Here is a 27,644-nt window from a genome sequence, read left to right on the forward strand (position 1 = left end):
TGCTGATGACATGCTAGAATTTAGTTTGATAAAGAAGGCATTTCCCTACGGATTTGCATGGGTTTTTTCATTGGATATTCAACTGGCATTTTGTTTTCAAATGATTTAATTAAAAATGTACACTTCTTGAGTATTTGATACAGTCACAATATAATGCCTTTTTCTTCCTGTTTCCTTGCAGGACCTGAACTCTGACAGGGTTAGTGTGTCATCACTGGGTTCTGGTGATCCTGACTGCTCCTCTTTATTCGAGGGAGACCCTTGTCCAGACCCAGAAAGCCTCTCCTCCCCACAGCGAGATGCCTCTCTCAATGTCAACCGGCCCAAGAGGAGCCCCCGCAGGAACAGCCGCTGTCTGGAAAGTCCCTCCGCACCACCCAGACTCTTCCGCCAGGCCTCCCTTACTGGTGAGGGCCTGTCTGTCATTTTGAAACGTATCTGTTCTATTGTTGTTGTGGAACACAACATAATTCTTGCTTAATTATCACACTCACATTTACCACTTGTGCTGCTTATCACTTACACATAGATTAGATAGAATAGAATTACCAATATGAATGTTCACACGGGGTGAATTCACCTAGGCATATTCCTACTGCTCCGTTTGCATAGTAAGGTTTAGGATTAATTTAATTTTAGAGTTAATTAGGAGTTAACGTTCTGTAGAAACGAAGGCTGTCCATATAGACCACAAGATGGCGCTAAGACAGATTCTTTCTTTCTGGTGAGAGCACGCTTTTTGCCTGTAGCGATAATAGTTGGAATAGTTGGGAGATTTGGGTGAAATATCATATTTTAAGGTCCGAAGTAATACATTTTATCACATGACAGTACTGAGGAGTATGTGTGGATCACTACCCACATCAAAACCCTTTAACTGCTGCAAAAGATTCAAGAACCAAGTATTATATCCAAAAACTGAGAAGTGGTACTTCATATCCTTGCTTTTTTAATCACCTAGTACTGCTTCGTAAATATTAAAATTATATATGTAAAATTATATAAAAAATGAAAAAAGTAAGTATCCTTGAGGTTAACCAGACACATATAAAAAGCCTACCAGGTGTAATTAAGTCTTAATCCAAATCCTCAGAGAGCTTTCTTTGGTAATTCCTCAGTTGATTCTGCTGAATAACATCTGTGACTGGACTTGACAGGTGGGATTTGTGTTTGTGAAATCACCCAAGAAGCTTTATGAAATATTTAATACAATGCCTTTATTTTCCCAGCCTTTAGAGTCCGCTGGCTGACCGTAAAGAGACACAGAGCAGATGAAATATACATAAAATTAAACAAATTGTTGCCTTCCATAATATATTTCCATGTATCTAATTATTTTTAGGTCACTGAGCATCTTATTGGGGAAGGGTTTTTCTAGTTTGTGTTCATATGTAGTTAGTGTATTTCTGCACCAGTGGCTGCAGAAGTAGGCCAGCAGACGATGCTCTGAGTGTGTCTGGCAGTGAGTGGAGCCTCTGATTGGAGCTCTTCAATCAGGCAGCCAAGCTTGGGCTGAAGTGCCCTGTAATAATCTCTTAGATCTGATGCACTCGTACCACAGGCCTCTGTAGAGCCTTTCTCCTTATTATCAGCTCAGGGAAGTAGGCTCCTCTTATGCTGAACGCTATCAGAATTAGCATTGATAAAGCCAGTCATCAGCATTCATCACACTAGCCATCATTCAGATTGTGGCCTGCTTCTAGAGAACATTCTGAGATGAAAAATAGATGTCATACCGAATGAATGTGTCTGTTTGCGTCCCATTGAAGTGTACTTTCTTGTTTCCAGGCTCATCTTTGGCATTGGTGAAAGCCCCACAGACTACAGATGTGTGTCCTGATGCCAGCCTCACACAGGCTTATCAGAATTACGCCATTGAGGTTAGTCTGTCTTAACAACCTCACAAACACATTGCACAGAAGATTAAGAAATATAATATTAGCACCAGGATTTAATTCAGATTTCTTTTACAGACATTGGCAAACATTGCCCTACCCAAGTTATAGGTCACTATCAATGAACCAATGTGATATTTTGGATCAGTATTGGCACCAAAACTCACTTTATAATGGAAATGCGCCATTCTGAAATATACATAATTCTGACATAGTGGTTTCATAATTGTAAATAAATGCTCAGTATAAAAAATAGTGCATTGTAATTTATGGTGTTTGTTTGGGTGATTATTATATTTTTTTTGCATGAAACAATAAATGTCTCAACAAAAATCTTTCCTAATATTTAATATACTTTGTAAACAAATATTTTTTCCAGATATTTCTATCAATTTAATGCTAAAATTATATTTAAATTGATTATAAATAATTCTTAAAAAACGATAATGTTTTGGAATTCAGTCTTGAATTATATAAGGTACAGCGAATTTAAACTATAAGAATATATTGGCTGATATGTGGTACTACATTAGGTATCAAAATCAGTGTCTGGGGAGAAAGAAAATACACCATTCATTAATTCATTGTCTGTAACCACTTATCCAATTCAGAGTAGTGGTGGGTCTGGAAACGACCCGGAATAACTAGATGTAAGGTAAAAAAAACAGATAGTTCAACGCAATAAATAAAAATAAATCAGGCCTCACAGTAAAAAAATAAATAAGTTCAATATACTAAGCCATATTCTACCAGTCAGTGAAATACATAAAGACCATCTTGACCAAATGTTCTGTATGAAGGTCTGCAATTGTAGTGATAGTGTGTATTTTTACTCTCAGAATGTAAGACATTGCTGCAGGTCAGCTCATCTGAGTCATGTCTTTGCAGGTACGAATGTCCAGCTGCTCACGCTGTAACACCTGTGAGTGTCTTGTGTATGACGAAGAGATCATGGCTGGCTGGACAGCTGATGACTCCAACCTAAACAGCACCTGCCCCTTCTGTGGCTCTCCTTTCCTGCCCCTGCTCAATGTGGACATTAGAGACCTGACTGCCCAGAACAGGTGAGTACAAGTTTGCCCTCTTTCATTCCTGGAGAGAGAGCTTTAACGTTCTAGTTGACGACAGTCGTTGTATACACAAACAAATAAACACTTTGTTTTTGTTTTTTTGTTTTAGAATTATTGGTCAAGACCAATTGAGCTCCCAGACTGACATGAGTGATGCTCCAGAGCCCCAAGAGGAGCTTTCACACAGCGGTGATTCCACTGACAGTCCCTCCAGCTGCGAGAGCAGAAGCACGGTACGTACAAATATATAAATATATATTTATAATATATATAAATATACCTATATATAATCAGATGCATGATAATCAGGCATTAATCCGTGCTTTTTCCTTCTGTTGCAGGAGCCAGTGACTGTGCCTTACCTTAGTCCTCTGGTGCTATGGAAGGAGCTGGAGAGCCTGCTGGAGAACGAAGGAGAACAGGCCATCTCCTCAGCTGCCATTGTGGATCACCACCCCATTGTATTCTGGAACCTAGTGTGGTTCTTTCGCAGGCTGGAACTGCCCAGCAGTCTGCCCGCCCTCATCCTCAGCTCCAAGCACTGCAGTCTGGATGAGCAGGTGGGTCAGGCGTAGTTATTTAGTTAGCCAAGTGTGTTATGCTCATAACAGGTATAATAACACCTCATTGTCAGGATGAACATTTTTTTAAATTGTGTTGTTTTTTTGCAGCATCTTCAGAGCAGTGCATCAGAGGATAGTAAGAATGTGCTTGTTCAAATTTTGTGGGACAACAATAAGCTGCACCAGGACCCTTTTGCACCCTGCTACAGGCTTTGGAATACACACAGTAAGAGACAATACTTCACCTTAAGTATTTTTAAGTTGCCAGACATACATTTATGAAGGAGCACTTACTGAAAATGTTACTTTGCTTGTGTGGGGGAATATGTTTATGTAAACTCTCTTTTCTTTTTTATTGTGCAGCAGCAAGTCCATCTGCATGTGCCTCTCTGCTGAAGGAGGGAGAGCAGGTGGTGAGTCTTGAGGTGCTACAAAGCGTGGTCCGGAGCATTCAGAAGAACGATGTCTACCAGCCTATGAGCCAGATACTTCAGCTACTTGGCAACAAGCTGGGCTTTGTCAGGCAACGGTAATACTCACAAGAGAGGAGCCCTTTCCACATTCCTTTGGCATTTGTAACTCCTGCCTACCAAGATATCAAAACATAACCGTGTTCTTTTGTGTTTTACTCACAGGAGCTTGTACAGAGATATTCTCTTCTTGTCTCTGGTGTCTTTGGGCAAGAACAATATCAACATCGGTGAGTTGGCTCTGTTGTCATAATAAATTGTTCGCTGGCTGTCCTCCAGTGGTATTCTTACCTTCCCATGCCTTTATTTCCCAGATGCTTTTGACCGAGAGTACAAGATGGCCTATGATCGTCTGACCCCCAGTCAGGTCAAGATGACTCAGAACTGTGACCGTCCACCCAGCGCTGGTGTCATGGAGTGCAGAAGGACTTTTGGGCTGCCAAGTCTGTGATTTCTCTCTTTCTGTACATCTCTCCTCCCTCCCATCAAACAGAGGAAGAGGCATGTAGTCTGAGACAAGTCATTCCCAGCCAAAGAAGGAGCACCATACTCACATGACCCTGAAGGTTCAGTGTTACCAAAGCTACCTCTGGCTCCCAGCAGCCATGTAGACACTGAGAGGCATTTCCAAGTACACCCGCGGTCTGCGGTCATTTTGCTTCCCATTCCATGTGTACTACCTGTGAACACTTTGTCTTGTTTGTAACACACTCCTTACCTCATATTGTCCCCTAAACCTCACAGTTCTCAACACATCCCACTGAAGACCAGAGTCACATTCAAACTCTTAGCTCCACTCAGGTATATCTTAGTACTGAGGTCATTGTAGATTAGGAGCAATATCATCTAGTGCTCAGGTCATAGCCGCCCTCCTATTAAATCACATGCAGAAGACCATATAGTGGTTTTGGGACCAGTAGCAGGCGAGTATTATCACAATCACATTTAGGGCCCTAGCTAGAGAAGCACAATGAACAAGCCCCAATGAGACTTCAGTTTCCTCACATTCCTCTCCCAGTATTCCAGGGGCACATGTATATTGTTACAAAGGAAAGTCACCTTTGTGTACATAGTCTATTATTCTATTATTTAGAATATTTGTATTATAAAGGTATATTTTAAGACTTGTATTGTTATAACTGACATGTCTCCATTTGTAAAGGAAACACCATGCGGTGCGTTTGAGAGTATGGCGTCTTTGTTTATGGTCCTGGAGACCATTGTGGTATCTGTGAAGTGTCTTTTCAACAGGTGAGGTACAGAACTGGACCAAATCAAATGTTCTCATGAATTTCCAGACTGTTTACATGATGAGAGGAAAAAAAATGCAAATGTTATTGTGTACTACTAATGTAATTCAGTGATGGGGACATTTTTCTACTTTTGAACTGAGCAACCAGAGCAATGCCTTATGAAATGGCAAATGAGCTGTGGAAGTGTGCTAAGAAGACCAACAGAAGGCAATTTCAGCTACTCAGTTAGACATTAGGGACTGCAACCCTAGAGTGACCACGATGTTGTCCACTTCAGCTGACTTCAGATGTTTTGAAAGCTTGAATATGGACAGTTTCGTGTTGAGAAGCTTAATTAAACCCTAGCCTCCATTAGCAGAGTGCACTGCTTTGAATAAGTGTTTATCTTTGTTTATTATTATTATTATTTTAATCTGTGCACAACCCAAATATACATATTTATCTAGAACATGAGCTCAGTGAAGCTTGAGCCCTGCTATTGGTGAAAACATGTTAATAATAGATTTTTTAAAATAAAACAGTAACATATGACTCTAGTATTATCATTCATTCCTATTGTAAATGTTTGGGTTTTTTTCAATTCTTTTTATAAATTGTTTACGGTACTAGACATGGTACACTATTACGGTACTTGAGACGAATTACACAGATGTAAAGAGCACATGAGCACTTAAAACATGAGGGTAATGAAATGTACAATGACTGCAACAGCTTTTACATTACTTAACTGACCTTCATTTGTTGGCTAGGTTTAGTCAAATATACACTGAGCTTTGTTTTTGCACCATTGCTGTCAATTAAATGCTCTTAAGAACAAAGTTAACTCTTACAATCAACAGTTATTAGATTTGTGCAATGATTACTCTGGCCCTAAAAACAGAAAAGAAACACATATTGAAGAATACTTCTCCAAAGACTTCCAGTTTACTCAGTCCGACCAGACGCTGTGCAAATCTATGGAATTCGATTTCCTGACACTGCCGTTGATGTTTTGGCTGTTTTCTCTGTCCTTCATTCTAAAATTTGTTGCAGCAGAAAAACAGGCCTTTTATGTGGCTAGCTAATTTAACAACCAATTGTTTTCAATTTGAAACAATGATTTCAATATTGCTGAAAAATGTATGAATTGATTTTGTATGATGAAGTACTGTTATGGGCTGACTTAGTTTACACATATCATTTATTCTGTTAATTCCTGTTTATATTTGTATATTCCTTCCTTCAGCATATCCAAGCGGTATCTGCAGAAGCTGTTTATAACTGTAAATAAACTCACTTGAACAGTCATTGGTGTCTTTGAGGCTTATTTATTAGAAATAGAAGGAAATGACTGTGAAAGTATACATAGAACTTCTGGAATATAACATTTAGTCTGTGAACGTTGATACACTGAACACCTCTCAACTGACAAAAACAAAACGTGCAACTCACTAAACTTTCACAACTCTGTTTGGTTTCGTCCCTTGAGCAGATCAACTGTTTTCACGAAAAGCCAATCCTCCTTGAGACCTTCAGAATCAAAATACATCAAGACTACTGCAAAAAGAGAATGTATCGTTTGTAAAACACAAATTAGTTGCAGTTGCAGTAAAAGTATAAATAACATCATTTACAGTAAGCACACAATGTCTCAATTTTTCTGAATGTTGCATACATTAGCAAACTCTGGAAATACACAGACAATAAAATCAAAACTCAAAATGTGTTTTATAAGCAGTTCCTTACATTTCATTTTTTTTTCTAAAGGGAAATTGCCTATGCATGGTTTTATCACTTTAAAAAATACATACGATGATCTCAACACAGAAAATATTTTAAGGGTCTGTTCCAGTAGAGTCTGACCCTGAATTTGCCTGCACACATTTACCACATGAACAGTGTGTGAAATGCAAACTAAAATAAGATACAGTCTAATACTGACCTCCCATGAGTTTAGAAAGTATTAAACTTGAATGTTTATCAGCGGAAAAAAAAAAAAGAGATATTTGAATTCAACATTTAGTACTTTTCTGGATAAACTGTGTGTTTTTTTCTCTTTCCCCTTCTCTTACAAGGGGTAATAATAGGGGTTTGATTATATATTTCTTTATAAATTGTCTGTTGTTCTTTGTTTTGATTAAAGTATAATTAACATAAAAGTAAAACATTATAAAAATAATTAAAAAAAAAACCCTGATGGATCTAAAAATGTGTGATATAGTAGTGTGCAGAATACAGAGACCATGCTTCATAAATGACATTGATAGTAACAAAACAGTCACGTTATTTATTTTTCAGTTTCAGGAAAGCACAAAGACTAAATAAAACATACACAATCATTAGCAAACTAAAATCATATTTTCCAGTACCTAGTGTGTCATTCCTTTGGCTGCGCTTACATTCCACTTGGGAATTCTGCAGAGTATTTTTCCCCCACAATTCCAACGTTCAGTCTTTTAAGTTGGTTGTATTCTCTGCTTTTCAAAATTGAAGTACTCCCACACACGTACAGTGACACTGAGGGCTGGACGCTGGGGTTGCCAGTTCTTGTTTAAATCAGCAATTTCTTTTACCCCTACTTCATTTTCTCAGTGACACCTTCCTCACAACAGCCTCACATTCTTTCAGACCCTTAGTGTTGAGTTGTCGTCTCACAGTGGAAGGATGGACAGAAACACCTGTGGATTTGTTTCAAGAGCTGCAGCTTGATTTTCTTTCATCCACTTAAAATATGAAAGCACTTTTAATCTAATAATGACTGCTTTTGGTGACAGCTGCTCAGATGTAAGGTGTCTTCTTCCCTCTGTATTTTTTTTTAAATATTTATAATGAATAATATGAAATTTTGTATGTTTTTTTTTCCTTTAATTGTCCACATATGCTAACATTATTTTATATCTACATTCCTCATAAAAATGCAAAGATAATTATACTAAGTGGCAGTTTACACTGGAAATAACATAAATAAAGAGTTGCCTCAGATTTTTGCACTTCTGTGTAACAAAATATTTCATATGAATACGCTGCACTGAGAACGGTGTCCAAAGAAATGAGCCAGCATTAAAATCTGAGTTAAGCACCTACATAAAATCATAAGACACCTACATGTTGAGTATTTGTGCAGTAACCTTAGCCTTCTAATGTGTTTCTAGGAGGATATATTTCAACCTCAACTCTGAATGCATTAGAAATATGTACTGTTGCTCTCTGCACATCTCTATATTTAAGTACAGTGTTAAGAGTACAGTGGACATCACAAATAGCAGGGTTCCACAGGAGTGTCAGTCACATACACGTGTGTGGAGGCTGGTGGTGGAGATGTCGGTCAAATAGACACTGGGCACACAATGATACGGTCTTCCAGCATGACACTGAGCACCAGGAACACAAAGTAGAGCAGGAACATGGTGAAGCCCAGCATTTTATTCATCCTCCACTTACAGACAGCGATGGAGATGATGACGAAGAGAAGCATGAGGAATAGCAGCACAATGGCACAGAAGAGGCCATTGCTGCTGACGGCCACAGGTGCCATTGAGTGGAAGGATGAATACATGAGCCAGGGCACTGGCAGCCTTCAGGGACAGAGAGCAGAGAATGGAAGAGTTAGCGCAGGTCAAAACATGTAAGAAAATATGAATTTAGCTAGAAAGTGAAGTATATCAGTCAAGCTGCACAAAATGAACCTTCCCTTTAGTGCTGTCAAAACTAAGTCTGCTACAAGCCCCCTGTATTCAAAGAAAGACTAATATTTATGTCAAATGTGTTACTATTTCACAATTTCCTATTGCAAACACAGCATAAGCCTTATTCACTAATCACTCAGTGTTGTGTGTCAGAAATAAACTTGAACCAATCACAGTTCGGTATTTTTGTATTATGTAAATGAGAGAATTACAGCTACAGAACAGTCCTGAGGGAACAGAGCTCTCGTGTGATTATGATATTCAGACTGAGTGCACTTAGCAATCCTCTGAAGCAGATGCTTGATGAAGGTATTAAATGACAGGGTTTTAATGAAATATTCCACATCTTCAACAGCAAACTGTCAAACTGTAACTGCACCTGAATGTAACTGCTGTGCCATATCTAGAGCAGGTCATTTATTTTAGAAGCATACAGTTATATTGTTGAAATACTCTTAACATTCTGATAACAATCGATAAATGAAGCGCTCTGATAATAAAAACAAAAGAACTTTAAATCTGTGGCTGCTGCAGGACTGTAATAAAAATCTCTTCATTAGGACCAAATGAAACTGCCTTTTTACTCTCTGACTCACGACTTGCCACACGCGCATGATCTGCAGTTGTATGGAACTATATCAGGGTCAAAATTTTTATTCATTTGAAAAAAAATGAAAATAAGTGTAGGATGATTTTTTTTCAGTTTAAATAGAATTATTCATTCATTCATTATCTGTAAGTGCGTATCCAGTTCAGGGTCGCAGTGGGTCCAGAACCTACCTGGACTCATTGGGCGCAACGTGGGAATACACCCTGGAGGGGGCGCCAGTCCTTCACAGGGCAACACACACTCACACATTCACTCACATTCACACACACCTACGGACACTTTTGATCGCCAATCCACCTACCAACGTGTGTTTTTGGACTGTGGGAGGAAACCGAAGCACCCGGAGGAAACCCACGCAGACACAGAGAGAACACACCACACGCCTCACAGACAGTCACCCAGAGCGGGAATCGAACCCACCACCTCCAGGTCCCTGGAGCTGTGTGATAAATAATTTATTTACATTTTTCACTTTCCTATATATTTTGATATTTGAAGTATTATATTTTTCAGTTGCAGATTTAGTTTTCAGATTCAGATCATATTTTTTTTAGTTTCATATCTATTTTTCGGTGACATCTTATTTTAACTTTCAGGTCCTTTTTTTTCAGTTTCAGACTTCTGACCCTTTTCTCGTGTAGGAGACAGGGCATCAGCGGAGAGGGGCGTGGTCTAATGACTGACAGCATAGCAATGAAGGCGGAGGAGCTTCCTCACTGTTTTTCACTGTGAGGAAATTATCACTGAACACTCACGTTATACGCATTATTCAGTGTAAAACATTGACTTTAGTGACAAAGTCCTTTATAATGAGCTCTTTTAGAACACATTCGGCACCAACCGCAGTAAAACAGCTATAAACTCTGTCAGAGCGTAGTTCCACAGCCACACTTTAGTTTCCCAGCTCTTTGTTGGTGATGGCGTCTGCGCCATCAGGACAAAGCTGCAGCGAGTCACTACTGTAACGAATCTGAATCAGCAACTTATTCCCCAGGTTCAGTTTTAATAATGTTACAAACGGTAAACATTCCCATCTATATTTGGCTATTTGGCTATATTTCAGAAGGCCTGACTGACGTACCCTACAGTGATGTCGAAGATGTTGCTGCCTACTGAACTGGACACAGCCATGTCTCCCAGGCCTTTGCGAGCCACGATGACACTGGTGATTAGGTCAGGGATGGACGTACCAGCCGCCAGAATAGTGAGACCCATTATCTCTTCTGAAATGCCAATAGTCTCACCCACCTAATAAAAACACACACATGAAGGAAAGATATTCCACAATGTTAGTACCTTCTCAGAAACCGACATAATGATCCCAGGAAATTGTTTTTCCAAGCTAACCTGATGTGCCCACCACACCATGAGGTAGGAGAAGATACCAATCCACATTATGGAGCCCAGGAATGTAATCACAAAGAATTTTTTGGATGCCTGTGAAGCAGAAAGACCGTTGCGATGAATCCATTGAGAACAGAGAATAGAGGACATCCAGCACTCTAACATTACTTGACACTTCAGAAACACTTTGCATACAAATGCTTGAAATCAGTGGAAACTGAAAGAAGCTGTTTTGCATGATATAAATGATTAGCCTGTCTGCATTTGCTTTGATTCAATGTTAACCACTTTTCCGTGTTTCAGATCCAGAGCATTTTAATATTTTCCACTGAGGCCCTGAGCTACGAGAAAGCTAAAATAAGAGAACATATTATTTGGCTTTACTGGGTTCCTGACATCCGGCACGGTGAGCCACAGGGGGAAAACAATGGGCAGCAGGAGCAGGTAGGTTGCTTGTTTGCGTCTGGTGTCTGGCCACTCTAAGGACAGCGGTTCATCACCCTCTTCACCCTCTGCATCCTCGCCACCCTCTCCTTCCTCTTCATCATCATTATCATCACTGTCTTCATCGCTGTCTTCATCACTGTCATCCTCCTCACTCTCATCCTCCTCACTGTTGTCAGAGCCTCCTGAGCCCTCTCTTTCTGCTGATGTTGCCGCTGCCTCTGTCTCTTCCTACAGAAAAGAAAACCAGTGAAATACCAAGATATGAGTGAGGAGAGAGAGAGAGAGAGAGAGACAGAATGAGAGAGATAGCCAGAGATGATAATTACAATTACGACTTGTATTTACTGGAGTACTACATAAAGCAACAGCAGAGAGCTGAAATTTTTTAAATCTGTGCTTCTTCTCAGCTGCTTTTACAATGCAGCACTGAGCCCACCTTCTGTTCCTCTGCCTTTTCCTGGGTGCCCTCCTCCTTGGATGCTGCTGGCTCTTTGGAATCTTTGGGCTCCTCTGTTTTACTGTCTCCACCTGTGGTTTCACAAGAGAAAACACAGCCAAGCTATGTGAAACCTAATCAATTATCGGTAAATAGTTACTGATTGGGATTTTACTAAGAACAACAGATCTAGACAAACAGTGTTAGTTTATTAATAATCACCTCTAATCAAAACTAGTCAATCAGCCACAACATACACACTTGCATGACACACTGCTTGATTTTTTTCACTGAAAACAACATGTAATTAAAATATGCACCGACCAGCCAAACACTAAAATGACCTCCTTGATTCTATATCGGTGTCCTTTACTTTACTTTTACAGGTGCAGAAAGCCAACAGGACCACCACAGAGCATGTTTTTTATGTGGCTGGTTCATTCCCAGCATTCTGAGCCTCTGTCTCTGACTTTAAATCTGTTAGGTGGACCAATAAGGTGTGTGTATCTATGAGAGTGGACAGTGAGTGGGCACTGATGAAAATGGTCAGTGGTCCTAACCATTGTAGAACAGGGTAAAAAGAGGCAGTGAAATAGATGAACTACAGTCTGTAACTGTAAAACTGTAAAAGTGCACATATATGGTCTATGGAGCTGATAAAGCAGGCCAAGGAGGTAATTTAAATATTATGGCTAATCAGTGTATATTCCACTAATCAGTGCTGTGAAAACGGCAAGACTCAGAGTTGCCTTAAGCCATGTCTAGATTTTTTTTTTTTTTTGCAAACTGCCTCAAAAATGAAAAAGTACAGGGGTTGGACAATGAAACTGAAACACCTGGTTTTAGACCACAGTAATTTATTAGTAAGGTGTAGGGCCTCCTTTTGCGGCCAATACAGCGTCAGTTCGTCTTGGGAGTGACATATACAAGTCCTGCACAGTGGTCAGAGGGATTTTAAGACATTACTCTTGCAGGATAGTGGCCAGGTCTCTACGTGATGCTGGTGGAGGAAAACGTTTCCTGACTCCTCCAAAACACCCCAAAGTGGCTCAATAATATTAGATCTGGTGACTGTGCAGGCCATGGGAGATGTTCAACTTCACTTTCATGTTCATCAAACCAATCTTTCACCAGTCTTGCTGTGTGTATTGGTGCATTGTCGTCCTGATACACGGCACCGCCTTCAGGACACAATGTTTGAACCATTGGATGCACATGGTCTTAATGGTGCAATGTGCAATTAATAAAGACTGGCCACCAGGCTGCTCCAATTTAGCCATGAAATTAGCCATAAAATGACAGGTGTTTCAGTTTCATTGTCTAACCCCTGTATATTGAATAGATGACAATGCTCAGTATTAATTGATGAAGGTGCACACAAAACTCTCATTACTTGTTGGCCCAGTAGAAAAGCAAAAAGCACTAAAAAAACAAAATAGGTCTTGGTATATTGACTCTATTTAGCATATAGGGGTAGAGAAATAATTGTGTATTTTTAAAAAATAAACTATCTCTTTAAAGCTACTTAAAATAAGCAATAGTTGCTCCAGATGGAATAACATAATCATGTAATTTGGCATCCATTTCAAAAGCCATTTTATTTCCTCTGTGCTAGATAATTCTCATTGATCCAGAGTCTCATACTTAATTCATGAAGTCATGCATGATCATTATGGCACCTAATGTGTAAAGAAGCTCTTGGGTCCAAACAAAGGCTGCGGTATGGAATGTGGGGTTGTGTATGGAGAGGAAAGCGGGGACAGGCAACTGGCTCATAGCCCTTTTTCTACACCTTTCATCCAGCTCCCAGCTGGTGCACTGCTGCTTTTGCAAATGCCGCATTAAAGCAGCAATGTGAATATGCAGCATTGCTCACCTGCAAGACTGGACAATGCACTGACCTGTGGACAAAGCTCTCTGCAAACACAATGACACACTGTGGACTAGGACACACTAAGATGGCGTGGTGGAATACTAGAGCTCACCTTCACTTGATTTATCCTTCTCTTTGCCCTCTACCTTCCCCCTGGCCATGCTGTTCAAAATCTGAGCCTTGTCTTTAAACTTCACTGTAAACCAAGAAAGTAGAATACACAGTGAGGTTTAGACTAACTCTCAGACAACGTTGAACAAGGAATCTGAATAAAAGAGACAGGCAATGTTACGTTTAAAAGATGTAAATAAACATGCTTTAAGTCTAAGGCACTGTACAACACATTTTTTAAACTATTGGTGCGTCTGAAGTAATGTTTAAAGCTGCTCATATTGTTCTTCAGTCAGCAAAATCTTCTTTGCTTATTTTAAATAAAATCCTATATAGAAACTTAGTTGCAAAATGGCCCTGGCACTGATGTCTTAACCAGGATTTTTTCTATAAGCCGTTTAATCAGACAGCTATTTAGCCCAGCATTTCATGATGAAGTGATAAGATGTATTGTTATTGCAGTTAGTCTCTAGATAATGTTGTGGAAGGTGTGTAGGAGAACTATGGAACTATGTGTGTGGAACCAAATTGTACGAAAATAAAAACTGAACTGATTTATTAAAATGGGCTACTTTGCTTTCAAAATAACATTTCCACCTTACAATGGAAAATGGAGATCAACAGAGGAAAGTGTTTTTTCATTCTGCACAAAGTAAAATAAATCCATATAAATCGGAGCGGTGTGTTTTTTTGTTGAGGGAGTGCATAAAAGCTTGTTCAGGGAATAGTTTGGAGCCATAAAATCTTACCCGTTTTGTTTAATCAATCAAATAAACAGCCATAATTGGAATCAAAATATTAATTATATTCAGATTCATGTGTTTTGCTGATGAAAATGACATTTTCTGACTCCAAACATCTATGGAGTTTCAGCTTTGTTTATTATATTAGAGACATGTCTCAGTAACTGTGTTATATATATTTTATCTGTAGTCTTATCTTAGCATGAAGCATCCAGCCAAGGACCTGTGTCCATACAGTTACAGTAAAGAGTAGAGCTGTATACTTTTTATATGTAGTGTCACCGTTATGTCTAATCATGGCTAATAGAGTGACATATACACAAAGGTGTTAATAGGTTGTTTGTCCCCTACTTTGCTTTACATTGGATGTTAGAGCATTTCTATGACGATGTGATGCCCTAACGAGGACGTTAGTGATGTCATAAATGGATAGTCACAAATGCCACTCCCACTCGTCCAGAAAGATGTGGATGGAGCTCCATCACTCCAGGGGACTCACCTCCTAATATTGATCTACAGAAATTACAACAATACATTAGATCCATTCCTATGAGGGAAAAGATTTACTTCTCTGAAATGTTTCACTCATGTGTAACTGCTGTAGAATACAAGCATGACTTATTCCCATACGTTTCAAGAAACACATCTATGCTGATTATACTAAACAACCCTTTAGATTACTTTACCGATAAATATGTAGGAACTGAATCTGATTTCATGGCTGTCACTTTCATATAACAGCGAATCCAGAGCCAATTCACAAAGCAAATTCACATCACAAACACCCACCACAACAACATGGGCACAGAAACACAGCCTGGACGTTCTTACCTTTACTTCCAAAGGAGCTGCTAGGATTTGCATCTCCATTTAACACTGAGGCTAATGAGCAGAAATTCAAATCAGTGCTTATAAAATAGACAAAATGATGAGTTCAAATGTGGAAATCAACTCAAATCATGTGGCAGAAATCAGTAAATGCGTTATGAAAGAAAAATGACTACACAATCACAGTCCATTTAACTGAGGCCATGTCGGCACGTCCACATACTAAAACACTTTTCCCTGTAGTGAAAATCAAGAGTTTAACCTTGTTAATGTGTCTGTGGTGTTGTTTATACGCTAGAAAATGTATCAAGAGTGAAATATGCAGTCTGTGTCATTGCTGGGCATTTTAATTTTGAAACTACAGTGTTCCAATAATAGCCTCAAACAGGCAAATTCAGACACCCGGAGTTACTGTCATCATCAAACTATGGAAGCAATCCCATCGATTTGCAGAGCGGGGCTGTCAAATTGCAGGCGAGCAGTGGAGGGGTAGCTAGAAATAGAGACAGGGGCTATACGTATATTCATATCCTATATTCAAATAATAAATTTGAAATTCTGTTGAACAGGGATATCTTTTAATTGGTTTAATCAGTGACTGGAGAGGGACTTTAATTTTAGCCGAAAGCGAGAATTAATTTAAAAGCTCATGGATCTTAAAGTCCATTCAGAGCCTAAATTAATACCACAGGCATGATCCATATAAGACAAAGCCCTCATTTATGAATTCAGGTTCAGATCCCTGCTGTATCATGTGCTGCCCTGTTCTCTCTTTTTTTAAATATGTAATTTAAACACATATGCAACATTTTCTTGTGTGTTTTACCACTGAAGCATAAAAACAAAAAGAGACACCTGTATGTTCTCTATATTTTACGGAATGTAGGCCTCTCTGCAAAAGGTCAGGGGTTATATAAGGGAACATGAGAGGATATCCAGCTTTAATAGACGTTTTAATAACCATGTTTTCCCTGTTTCTATTTCAGAAAGGGCAAAGCTGAAGGATCAACTTCACAAAGCCACTTCTTTGGAAATTACCTCCATTTATTACTGAATAGTAACAAACAAAAACAGACTATGATTGTTTTTTGTTTTAATAATGTATCTGACTCCAACAAATACCCCTTCTAGACTGGGACTGGACTGTGGCCAAGTTATATACAAACTTTTTCTTGTTTACTAGCTTGCTCATTGTGGTAGAGCTATGTAACCACAGGCCAGATACATTATATCACGTACATTTCTAAAAATTCAAATCCATCAGAAGTCCGAGCTGATTTCCCATGCTTTTAGTGTTCCTCTTTTAAACTTCCTCTCATGGTAATGATTAATAGTAAACAGGAACATGTTACACGTAAGTGTAAATGTTCCAATGCTGTTATACACTATATCAGCACTCATGGAATGTCTCTCGTCCATTTACTTGACTGGAACTAATAGATGTGTAAACAAAAATATTTTTAAAGGTTTTTTTTTTCAATATTGACATAGACTTTTATGATCAAGACACGCTGATGAGCAGGAAGCAGAGAACCGCAATAAATACCAAATGTTTTAGTAAACAGTTATGTTTTAAAATGTTTGCAGGTCAGTTTTCCAGAAAAATAGCACAAGACGGCTAGGTGTCCCCAAACTTTTGACCAGCAGGAGATTTTAAAGATCAGCTGGCATTTACCGAACCCCACAGGAAGTGCAATAATGAAGATGAATGGCTAATGTTGAGTCAACAAGGGCCCAGCGAGGTGCGGTGCAGTGGGTGTGTGGTATCAGTAGCTTGTGAATAAGGGACAGCCCTGTTGAGATAAAGGGATTGGGCCGCTGGAGCCTCGCTGTTGGCCAGCCTTTATGAGCTCAATCAAAAGCAGCTTAATGAGCTGGAGCAGCGCAGCGCTGGAAGCTTGGGTTGGGACCCTGAAGCCACAGGTGGAGCACCACTCCCCGAGGACAGGCTGAAGGTCACTGGCCGCAGGAGATCTTCTGTACCTCCACTCCCCCTAACACTGACCCCCACAGCCTGCTCAGAATCAACTCCTGGTGTAAATGATTTAATCTTTAAAGACTCAGTCTATGATTTCTTTGACCGTCTTTTGAGAAATGATAATAACATGAAGGACATTTTATGATGTTTTACTATACTTTATATACTATATTTACTATATTTTACGTACTTTACCATGAGCTATACATTACATTTTAATTTTTTTTATTCTACAGTTTTTACAGTCATGGCAGGCAAGCATGAAATGTGTAGGGATTTTTTCCCAAATTATGTTCATGCAAAATTAAGTTAGACATTCATATGACAGTAATTTAGGTTTATTAACAAAACATTTATAAATGTAGTTGCTCTGCAAATGCAGTGCTATGTTGTGTATTTGTTAATGCACAATATCTTCAGCTTGTGTATTTACAGTTCACACACTCCAACTTCAATCCCACAAATGCACAATCGAATCCTTAAAATGATCTGGTGAATTTAAATTCTTTCACATTCAGTGATGTCACATGACAATATATCACAGAGCTAAAGCTATTCCTATGACTAATTTTCATCCATGCTCGGCTGACTGTATCACTCATCACTTCATAGAGTGAGAGAGAGGTATTTATCTGCTTAGTACCAATCTGGACTTAGTGCTCCCTTCAATTGGAACACTTTGTTAATCCATTCTACTGGGGGAAGGACAAAGGGACTTTCTTATATCACACTTTGTTGTTTCTTGTTGCTTTTGTCTACAGGAGCAGGTTGCTAGGTATAAAGTCATGTATAAGTAACAATTCAGTGTCACATACTTGATGATATTTTTTAACATTTTCTCTTCAAGGGGCTCTATATTCCAAGTTACTTCATTCCCTACGATGAATGAAATATCAATCATTAAATCACGTGGGCTCTTCCTGTACAAGGAGACGCAAAGGCTGCGAAAGCTGTGAGCTCTTAGCCTGAACAAAGGAGAGAACAGGCTTTCTCAGCACTTTGCTGTATTATCTATCTGCATAAACCTTGAGAGCATGCGTTAAACACACTTTTCATTCAAAGTGCACAACTTCAGCCCAAGGCTTATTTCAAGGGGAATGAGGGAACTCATCAAAATCTAATGACAGACTGTCTTTAATACTAAAACTAAACCATGAAGGATTCTTCTGAACTTTGAGTAAGCGCACTACATGCACAGAAAGATTTAAAGGTTTACATCACACCAGTGTCAGCTTAAAAAGCCAGGTTTTAACTTCACATTATTAAATGATTTTATAAAATAAAAGAAGTCAGTGTAGTATGTAAAGAAAGCTAAAACTAAATGTACTGAACACTCCCCTTTCCATACAGTTTATATAGTATATACAAACAAAGATTTATACATATACATTTGCCAATTTCCTCTACATTAATTTAGCTTCACTCATTCACACAGATGTTTTAAAGAGTGCTTCAGCTGTAGTACAAGACAGCTGATCAGAACTGGTATTATTTACATAAATCTGTTTTAAAGTGGAGTAAGTAATACAGAGATAAAGAGACGTTAAAACGGTCATGTACGAATGAATTAGGACTGTTACTGGAACACAATACTGCACTATATTCATTCATTCATTGCCTGTAACAGCTTATCCAATTCAGGGTCGCGCTAGGTCTGCAGCCTACCCGGAATCACTGGGTTAAAGACAGGTATACACCCTGGAGGAGGCGCCAGTCCTTCATGGGGCGATACACACTCACCTATGGACACAACAACTTTTGAGTCGCCGATCCACCTATCAATGTGTGTGTTTGGACCGTGGGAGGAAACCGGAGCATCCGGAGGAAACCCACACAGACACAGGGATAACACACCAAACCCCTCTCAGACAGTCACCCGGAGCAGGACTCGAACCTACAACCTCCAGGACCCTGAAGCTGTGTGACTACGACACTACCTGCTGCACCATCATTCATTCATTCATTATCTGTAACCCTTATCCAGTTCAGGGTCGCAGGGGTCCAGAGCCTACCTGGAATCATTGGGCGCAAGGCGGGAATACACCCTGGAGGGGGCGCCAGTTCTTCACAGGGCAACACACACACTCACACTCACACCTACACCTACGGACACTTTTGAGTCGCCAATCCACCTACCAGCGTGTGTTTTTGGACTGTGGGAGGAAACCGGAGCAACCGGAGGAAACCTACGCGAACACAGGGAGAACACACCAAACCCCTCACAGACAGTCACCCGGAGCAGGACTCGAACCTACAACCTCCAGGCCCCTTGATCTGTGTGACTACGACACTACCTGCTGCACCATCATGCCACACTATATATATAATATATAAAAACTGTGTGGAAATATAGAATATCAGTTTTTAACCAGATGGACTAATTATGTTCATCATCAACCAGTGAGTACCTCTGGTACTCTGACCTCTCATATTATATTTTATAATGCCATTTTTAAAAGCTCTAAATGATAAGTTTCTTTGAGTTTCTTTTCTTCTCTGATTAGCTGGAGCCCAAGGGAAGGCTTTCACAAATTTTGACAGACTTAGAAAACTGTTAGCTGATATTTACAGATGATTTCTGATGTCTTCTAATGCTTCAATTTCATCACAAATCCAACCATCGTTCAGAAGGATCTACCCCCACAGGAGACTCTCCAAAAGAGCTCATATCACCAATCAAGCAGCATTATTAGTAAGTTATTAGTTATACCATTATTCAAGGGCCAACAAGGTATGCTTGGTTTATACAGTGTATGCTAATTGGGTTTCCTTTATGAAGGGACATAACACTGAAGTACACTTACCCTCTCCCAGAGGATCCAGTGTGTGAATCATCAGCTGGAAAATGGTGTTTCTCATGGTGCTGTTATGTAAAGAGGCTGAGCTGCCCCCTCGCTGTAGTGTGGGCTTTAGCTGAAGAGGAAGATAGAGAGATACGCACAAAAACACTTAATGTAACACAGGCAGGAAAGATGGCAACACGTCACGCTTATCTTCAGAGATTCATGGCTTTGTGCTCGGGTCCAGACCTAGTAGGTACGACATTTAAAGCTAATGAAACTACTATACTTACTTAGACTGGTAATACATAATGGACTAACAATTCCATATTGATGAAGTCAGTTCAATCATTTTTACAATGCACTTTTTATAGTTCTCCAGTTTTCATTACCTTTAATCGATTCTTGTCCTCGGGGGGTTCAGGAGGGACATTGTCTTCAACTGATGTTCCATTTTCCTGTGAGAAACAGTGCTTTGTAATATTACTGAAGGCTCAGTGCACTAATGTTGTCAAAGCATTCATACAATATTAACATTTAAAATGATTAATTGTCTCATTCTTTTTAATTTCCAATGGGAAGGAAATCATCATTTACATGTTCTCCTGCTGCAAAATAAGGCCATTTAATAAGGCCAATGTCTGAACTGATAAAACGAACAATGACAAGAATGTAGCTTTAATACTATGGCTGAATGGTGTATGATGAGTGGCTGAGACCAAATTATTAGATATGGCTGTATCAGCAAAATCACCAGCCACATTAATGATCTCACTTATCAAATCTTAATTTTATTTTTGCATTTTAATGTTTAGTCACGTGCGGCAGATAGTGTCACAGTCACACAGCTCCAGGGAGCTCGAGATTGTGGGTTCAAGTCCCACTCTGGGTGACTGTCTGTGAGGAGTTTGGTGTGTTCTCCCTGTGTCTGCGTGGGTTTTCTCCGGGTGACTGTCTGTGAGGAGTTTGGTGTGTTCTCCCTGTGTCTGCGTGGGTTTTCTCCGGGTGACTGTCTGTGAGGAGTTTGGTGTGTTCTCTCTGTGTCTGTGTGGGTTTCCTCTGGGTGACTGTCTGTGAGGAGTGTGGTGTGTTCTCTCTGTGTCTGTGTGGATTTCCTCCGGGTGACTGTCTGTGAGGAGTGTGGTGTGTTCTCCCTGCATCTGCGTTGGTTTCCTCTGGGTGACTGTCTGTGAGGAGTTTGGTGTGTTCTCCATGTGTCTGCGTGGGTTTCCTCCGGGTGACTGTCTGTGAGGAGTTTGGTGTGTTCTCCCTGTGTCTGCGTGGGTTTTCTCCGGGTGACTGTCTGTGAGGAGTTTGGTGTGTTCTCTCTGTGTCTGTGTGGGTTTCCTCTGGGTGACTGTCTGTGAGGAGTGTGGTGTGTTCTCTCTGTGTCTGTGTGGGTTTCCTCCGGGTGACTGTCTGTGAGGAGTTTGGTGTGTTCTCACTGTGTCTGCGTGGGTTTCCTCCGGGTGACTGTCTGTGAGGAGTTTGGTGTGTTCTCCCTGTGTCTGCGTGTGTTTCCTCTGGTTGACAGTGTGTGTGAGGAGTTTGGTGTGTTCTCCCCTGTGTCTGCGTGGGTTTCCTCCGGGTGACTGTCTGTGAGGAGTTTGGTGTGTTCTCCCTTTGTCTGCGTGGGTTTCCTCTGGGTGACTGTCTATGCAGAGTTTGGTGTGTTCTCCCTGTGTCTGCGTGGGTTTCCTCTGGGTGACTGTCTGTGAGGAGTTTGGTGTGTTCTCCCTGTGTCTGCGTGGGTTTCCTCCGGGTGACTGTCTGTGAGGAGTTTGGTGTGTTCTCCCTGTGTCTGCGTGTGTTTCCTCTGGTTGACAGTGTGTGTGAGGAGTTTGGTGTGTTCTCCCCTGTGTCTGCGTGGGTTTCCTCCGGGTGACTGTCTGTGAGGAGTTTGGTGTGTTCTCCCTGTGTCTGCGTGGGTTTCCTCTGGGTGACTGTCTGTGCAGAGTTTGGTGTGTTCTCCCTGTGTCTGCGTGGGTTTCCTCCGGGTGACTGTCTGTGAGGAGTTTGGTGTGTTCTCCCTGTGTCTGCGTGTGTTTCCTCTGGTTGACAGTGTGTGTGAGGAGTTTGGTGTGTTCTCCCTGTGTCTGCGTGGGTTTCCTCCGGGTGACTGTCTGTGAGGAGTTTGGTGTGTTCTCCCTGTGTCTGCGTGGGTTTCCTCTGGGTGACTGTCTGTGCAGAGTTTGGTGTGTTCTCCCTGTGTCTGCGTGGGTTTCCTCTGGGTGACTGTCTGTGAGGAGTTTGGTGTGTTCTCCCTGTGTCTGCGTGGGTTTCCTCCGGGTGACTGTCTGTGAGGAGTTTGGTGTGTTCTCCCTGTGTCTGCGTGTGTTTCCTCTGGTTGACAGTGTGTGTGAGGAGTTTGGTGTGTTCTCCCCTGTGTCTGCGTGGGTTTCCTCCGGGTGACTGTCTGTGAGGAGTTTGGTGTGTTCTCCCTGTGTCTGCGTGGGTTTCCTCTGGGTGACTGTCTGTGCAGAGTTTGGTGTGTTCTCCCTGTGTCTGCGTGGGTTTCCTCTGGGTGACTGTCTGTGAGGAGTTTGGTGTGTTCTCCCTGTGTCTGCCTGGGTTTCCTCTGGGTGACTGTCTGTGCAGAGTTGGTGTGTTCTCCCTGTGTCTGTGTGGGTTTCCTCTGGGTGACTGTCTGTGAGGAGTTTGGTGTGTTCTCCAGGGTGTATTCCTGCCTTGCACTCAATGATTCCAGGTAGGCTCTGGACCCACCGCGACCCTGAACTGAATAAGTGCTTACAGATAATGAATGAATGATTAAGGATATTATCAAATATCACAATAATTTCAACCAGCTGACATCTGTAGATGAAGACCCCAAATGTAAGCAGATAATGCAGTCATTACAGATAATGAATGCATGAATGTTTAGTTACAAAAAACACAAACTTGCCATGGTTATTCAAAAACCAATGACAAAATGCTATTTTTAAATTAGATTTCAGATTCACTTCTTCTGAAAAGTACGCTTAAGCATTTGAATATCTTTTATTCAGGCCTGTGTTCTAATCTGCAGTGTCATTCTTAGCAGATTAATGCTAATTAGTTGACTTTAGCTGGAACCTTTGTTAATATATTTACAGTACTGTGCAAGTCAGAGACCACCTTTTCTAAATCAAGACCCTCCATTGTTTGAGAGGGTTTTTTTCTTTCTTTTTTTTAGCATCCTTCCAATGTAAACTCAGTGATGTAAGTCTGTAATAATTTATGCTCCATCGCCTCCGCTGGACTTCTGGACTAAGGTTTTATAGACTGGTGGTAACCTTTTCATTTATTATCATTTTAATCATGCAAGGTCAAAAAAGCGCTGTCAATATCTTAATGTGGGTTTAGAATGATCAGGAATTGTAACCATACTCTCACAGAGAGAATTCACAAATGATTACTTTTTTTTTTTGGTGGTGAGTTTAAATTGGTGGTCTTTGAATTTGACAAATTCAGTGTTTGTGACCAAAGACCTATGGCAATGTCTGAAATTGTGGCCTTAGCCACGATTTCAGCTGCAGTATTTAGTGAACTCTGACATGTAGTGTTTATATAATAAGACCACTGTAACTGGCCACTGTACAGCCAATGGACTTAAGACGTTGGATGTCACTGAAAAGCAAGAAGAATGGAAGCTGAATTAAAAGCAAAGTGTGGACTTTCCTCTGACACTGAAAAATGAACAGTACAATATAGTAATAATTAAATAAGTGCAAACGTGTTAATAGAATACAAACCAGAATAAAATACTACTATAATCATAATAAGTACAAACAAAAATACAATTTTCTTGAAACCTTTTCTTTACAGAATAAAGAAGCATGCCTAACACTACTGTGGTAGAGTGACAACACCACTGGCTCCCATGTGAGAGACCTGTGTTCAATTCCAGGTCTGCGCAACCAGTCTGTAGTAAACCAATAAGATTCCTTGGGCAAGACTCCTAACACTGCAGTTGCTCTGGATAAGAGCATTTGCCAAATGCCTTAAATATATATGTACATGTTTCATTGTATATATTTGTTCTCTTCAGGTGTTAACACTGCCCTCTTTAATCATCTGTGATAAATGTGAGCCACTGGGTTTAGCTGGATTCAGGTCCAGGGCCTCCAGGGCCTTGTAAGCCTTCTTACACTCTTCTAACACTATATAAGCTGCAATCACACTTACCAGACTTAAACAGTATATATGTTACAGAGTTTGTGCATTAGAGCAGACCCTCAGAGGATTGGAGGGTAGAGGTCTAGTTGCTGGAATAAAAAATATAAGCAGCGTGCTGAAACCTTGTGAAGCTATTGCTGTGATATATTTGCTAAATGGTGAAGGAGTTACTGGGTTTTTTTTTCAAGCTGTTTTTCCTACATTATAAATTGTGTTTTAGATTACATCACCCTTGAGATACAATAAACGTCAATGATATTTCAGCGCTGGCATAATTATGGCCAGACTTGTAATGGACAAAAATAAATAAATAAATAAATTAATTAATAATTGCACAGACAAACGACTGTTGTTAAAATGTAGTCTAATAAACATAACTCTTTCTCAGATTGAGGCATCATTTCAGGAGAACGTGTTCCATACATAATCTCCTCCTGAAGTGTATGCCTCTGTGCATATGTGCAGTAACATTATGGCAGATTAGTTGAAGTGTTGATCTCTCTAAAGCACCCACTCATCACAGCATCTAAGCTTAGGGAGAACGTGAGGATGAGGCGGTCAGCTTGTAAACTCATTCTCACTTTATGTAAATACTGTGTTGAAAACAACATCTAAAACCAATTTCAGTGCCACGATTTTCATAATGATTGTGTTCAGACTGTCAGCTCGCACAGGCTACGTCACACATCGCAGGACAACTCATTAGCAGGGTCTCGCTCTCCCGAACACAAGAGATTCTTTTCATTTGTCTCATCAAAGGCTACCAAACACATGTGTTTCTGCTTAATGAATAAACATAGGACAATCAAATTTTACTGTTTGTCTGTGTAGGACTGTCCTCTAATGCTGAATATCTCACAAGACCTGTTAGTAAAAAGACCTGAAACACAATGATGGGGAATTTAGCTAGCGTATGATTCAGATCCTTCATTTTAAATATACCTCACCATTAAACGCAATGCCACTTTTGCTCTGTGTAGCACTGCGTAGCTTAAAAAAGGTTAAAATCGACAAAATCATAGTCATGGCCAACAAGGACTGCAACAACCTGTCTGTATGCTATTATTAATGTCATTTATGTTAATGGGAGACTTCCAATTGTCTCCATCTGCACTCTGTAATCTACAATAAATGCTCCAAATTGGTGTTATACTCTATTTCCTATTTCCTATTTAAAAATTATGGGACGCTTTGGCACCAATGTCTAATGTACACAGTTTTCTACTTCCAACCAAGACACGTCTAGTGTATGAAAATGTGCTTCATCAATTTAGTGCTGCAATTACCCATATAATTTCCATAATATCACTCCAAAACTTCTCAGGTCCCTCAGAGCACATCCAGCTGCACAGATTTGTTGTCAGCAGTGGCTGCCTGCTACATTCAGCTACTCTGTGAAGATTTATTAATGTTTTTATATTCTAAGCACTGTACTACCCAGATATGTCTGCTTTTTCTAAATGAAGACTTGGATGTTGTTTGCAGTTCCAGAAAATTTTGGGGGTATGCATTTACAGAAGAAGATCTGAGTGACTATGAACTTGTATTAGCCTCTATTAGCATTAGCCTTGGCTCCAGTGCTAAATGAAAGAAACAAAAATGTAGACACCAAATACAAATGAGGTGTGCGCAAAATTGTATTAATAAGATTTTGGTGTCAAGCCGTTCCCATAAAAAAAAGCATCCATCAGGAACCTCCAGACATTTCCAAAGTGTGTCTTGATATTGAGCTGGAGCCGAAATCTGGACTGAATAGCACTCACTCAGGACCTGTTTCAGTGCAAACACCACCAAACAGAAAGACAAAGGAGACGCACCTTCTCAGGTTCCTCCACTTCGATGACTTTGACAATGTTCTTGTGTTTGCGGAGCTGTGACTTGAATGCACGCTCAAGCTGTACGTTGTATTTCATGAAATACACATAAAGGGCATAGCCCCCCACCAGCATCATGCTCTCCCACCACATGATGGTATTGTCCAGGAAGAAGATGATGAGCATGATGAGGTCTAAGATGTAGAAGGACACGTCCCGGAAAAGAGGCCACCAGGTAAGGTGTAGTATTTCCCGAGAGAACAGGGCACACATGCCTATCACAAACAGGATGTTGAAGACAGCTGACCCCACAATGGTCCCGATACCCACATTACTGTGCGAAATAAAAACACCAATCAAGGAGGTAAAGAGTTCAGGGGCAGAGCCTCCAGCAGCCATGAATGTTGCCCCAGCAACATCATCCGAAATCTCCAATTTGTCTGTGATGACTCCAAGAGTGGGGACAAAGAACTCATCGCATACAATAGCCAAAGAAACAAACATGTATATCATCCCAAAGATGTGTAAAAACACCCAGCCTTTCCTCCGATCCTCGACGGAAAAAATGTCCTCAGGGTATTCGCCTTTCATGTGAGGAGGCTGTACAGGGACGGCGGCCGTAGTTGTCAGTGCAACCGTAGTGGTTTCAGATGCTGGTGTGGGAGTTGGAGTAGGTTTCGGAAGGTCTGGATCCACAAAGATGCAGTGGACTACTGTTCTGTTTGTGGTGGTCATGGTGGTTACCTTGGTTGTCCCGGTTGTCCCTGTTGTCTCTGTTTTCGGGGGGTCTGTGTTGGTCGTGGGGGCTGTTGTCTCTGGTGAAAGCACCACTTCTGTATAAGTTACAAAACCTGGTTCCTCAGCAGTAGTGGTCAAAGTAGTTGTTAGTTCAGGTTCCTCCGTCAGTCCTTCAGTAGTCTTTTGTAAACCTCCACTCTCTGGGTCCCCTCCAATCTGAGGTTCTGGCCATGGCTCTGGTAGTCTGGTCCTAATGGTAAGTTGGTATATACAACAAAGCAACACCCCAGACAAGAGGAATATAATCCGGCTCAGCTGAAGTCTCTTTCTCCGGGTTAGATACATTTTCCACTGTGTTTTTTTAAATGACTCCTAGTTGCTTGTTTGGGCTGTATAACCCAATCCGTCTGAATATTCCCCCCAAATGATGATGGGGTGTATGGTGCCTTGTCACAGAGTGAACCATCTCATTCTCTCAGCGCTGGAGGACTCCTCGCCTGGCCCCTTGCTGTGGATACAAGGGTACCGAGGACAAACAATAAACACAAGCTTTAAGCAACAGGTTGTTTCGTACAGCACAGCATACATTTACTTGCTTGTATCAACATAATCTATTTATGCAAACTATAAGTGTTTAACAGTATAGGATAATAGCATATAAGTTTAGGGTTATAATCACTTAAATAACATCATTTAGAGAAATCAGGGTTCATCCAAACAGATATATGTCTTTTAAAAAATAGTTCTTTTGAAGTTAAACTTTTTTTTTTTTGGTTGAAACAAATTTATTTTTGAAAATATTAATTATTATTATATGAAGTAATTTTACGTTGAATTGACGAACATTATTTTTACGGTTTAGCCTTAA

General features: G+C 40.4%; 2 protein-coding genes across 2 annotated transcripts in view; one reads left to right on the top strand and one right to left on the bottom strand.

Moving 5' to 3' along the window:
* dennd4a (DENN/MADD domain containing 4A) overlaps positions 1–6,520 on the top strand; it is a 29,784-nt gene extending 23,264 nt beyond the window's left edge. Inside the window, exons 22-30 of the mRNA XM_066684834.1 lie at positions 182–407; positions 1,789–1,880; positions 2,784–2,959; positions 3,075–3,198; positions 3,307–3,525; positions 3,637–3,754; positions 3,892–4,057; positions 4,164–4,228; positions 4,313–6,520. Of these exons, the coding sequence (XP_066540931.1) occupies positions 182–407; positions 1,789–1,880; positions 2,784–2,959; positions 3,075–3,198; positions 3,307–3,525; positions 3,637–3,754; positions 3,892–4,057; positions 4,164–4,228; positions 4,313–4,449 (1,323 nt within the window). The 3' untranslated portion in view covers positions 4,450–6,520. The remainder of the gene's footprint in view (positions 1–181; positions 408–1,788; positions 1,881–2,783; positions 2,960–3,074; positions 3,199–3,306; positions 3,526–3,636; positions 3,755–3,891; positions 4,058–4,163; positions 4,229–4,312) is intronic.
* Positions 6,521–8,555: 2,035 nt separating this feature from the next.
* On the bottom strand, positions 8,556–27,121 carry slc24a1 (solute carrier family 24 member 1). The gene is given in 8 exon segments (XM_066685459.1): positions 8,556–8,805; positions 10,608–10,774; positions 10,874–10,963; positions 11,255–11,499; positions 13,745–13,822; positions 20,091–20,199; positions 20,248–20,295; positions 26,042–27,121. Coding segments are annotated over 8 exon segments (2,067 nt in total).
* Between the last annotated feature and the right edge of the window lie 523 nt (positions 27,122–27,644).

The sequence above is a fragment of the Hoplias malabaricus genome, chromosome 11 (genome assembly GCF_029633855.1).
Source record: "Hoplias malabaricus isolate fHopMal1 chromosome 11, fHopMal1.hap1, whole genome shotgun sequence".
Lineage (NCBI taxonomy): Eukaryota > Metazoa > Chordata > Actinopteri > Characiformes > Erythrinidae > Hoplias > Hoplias malabaricus.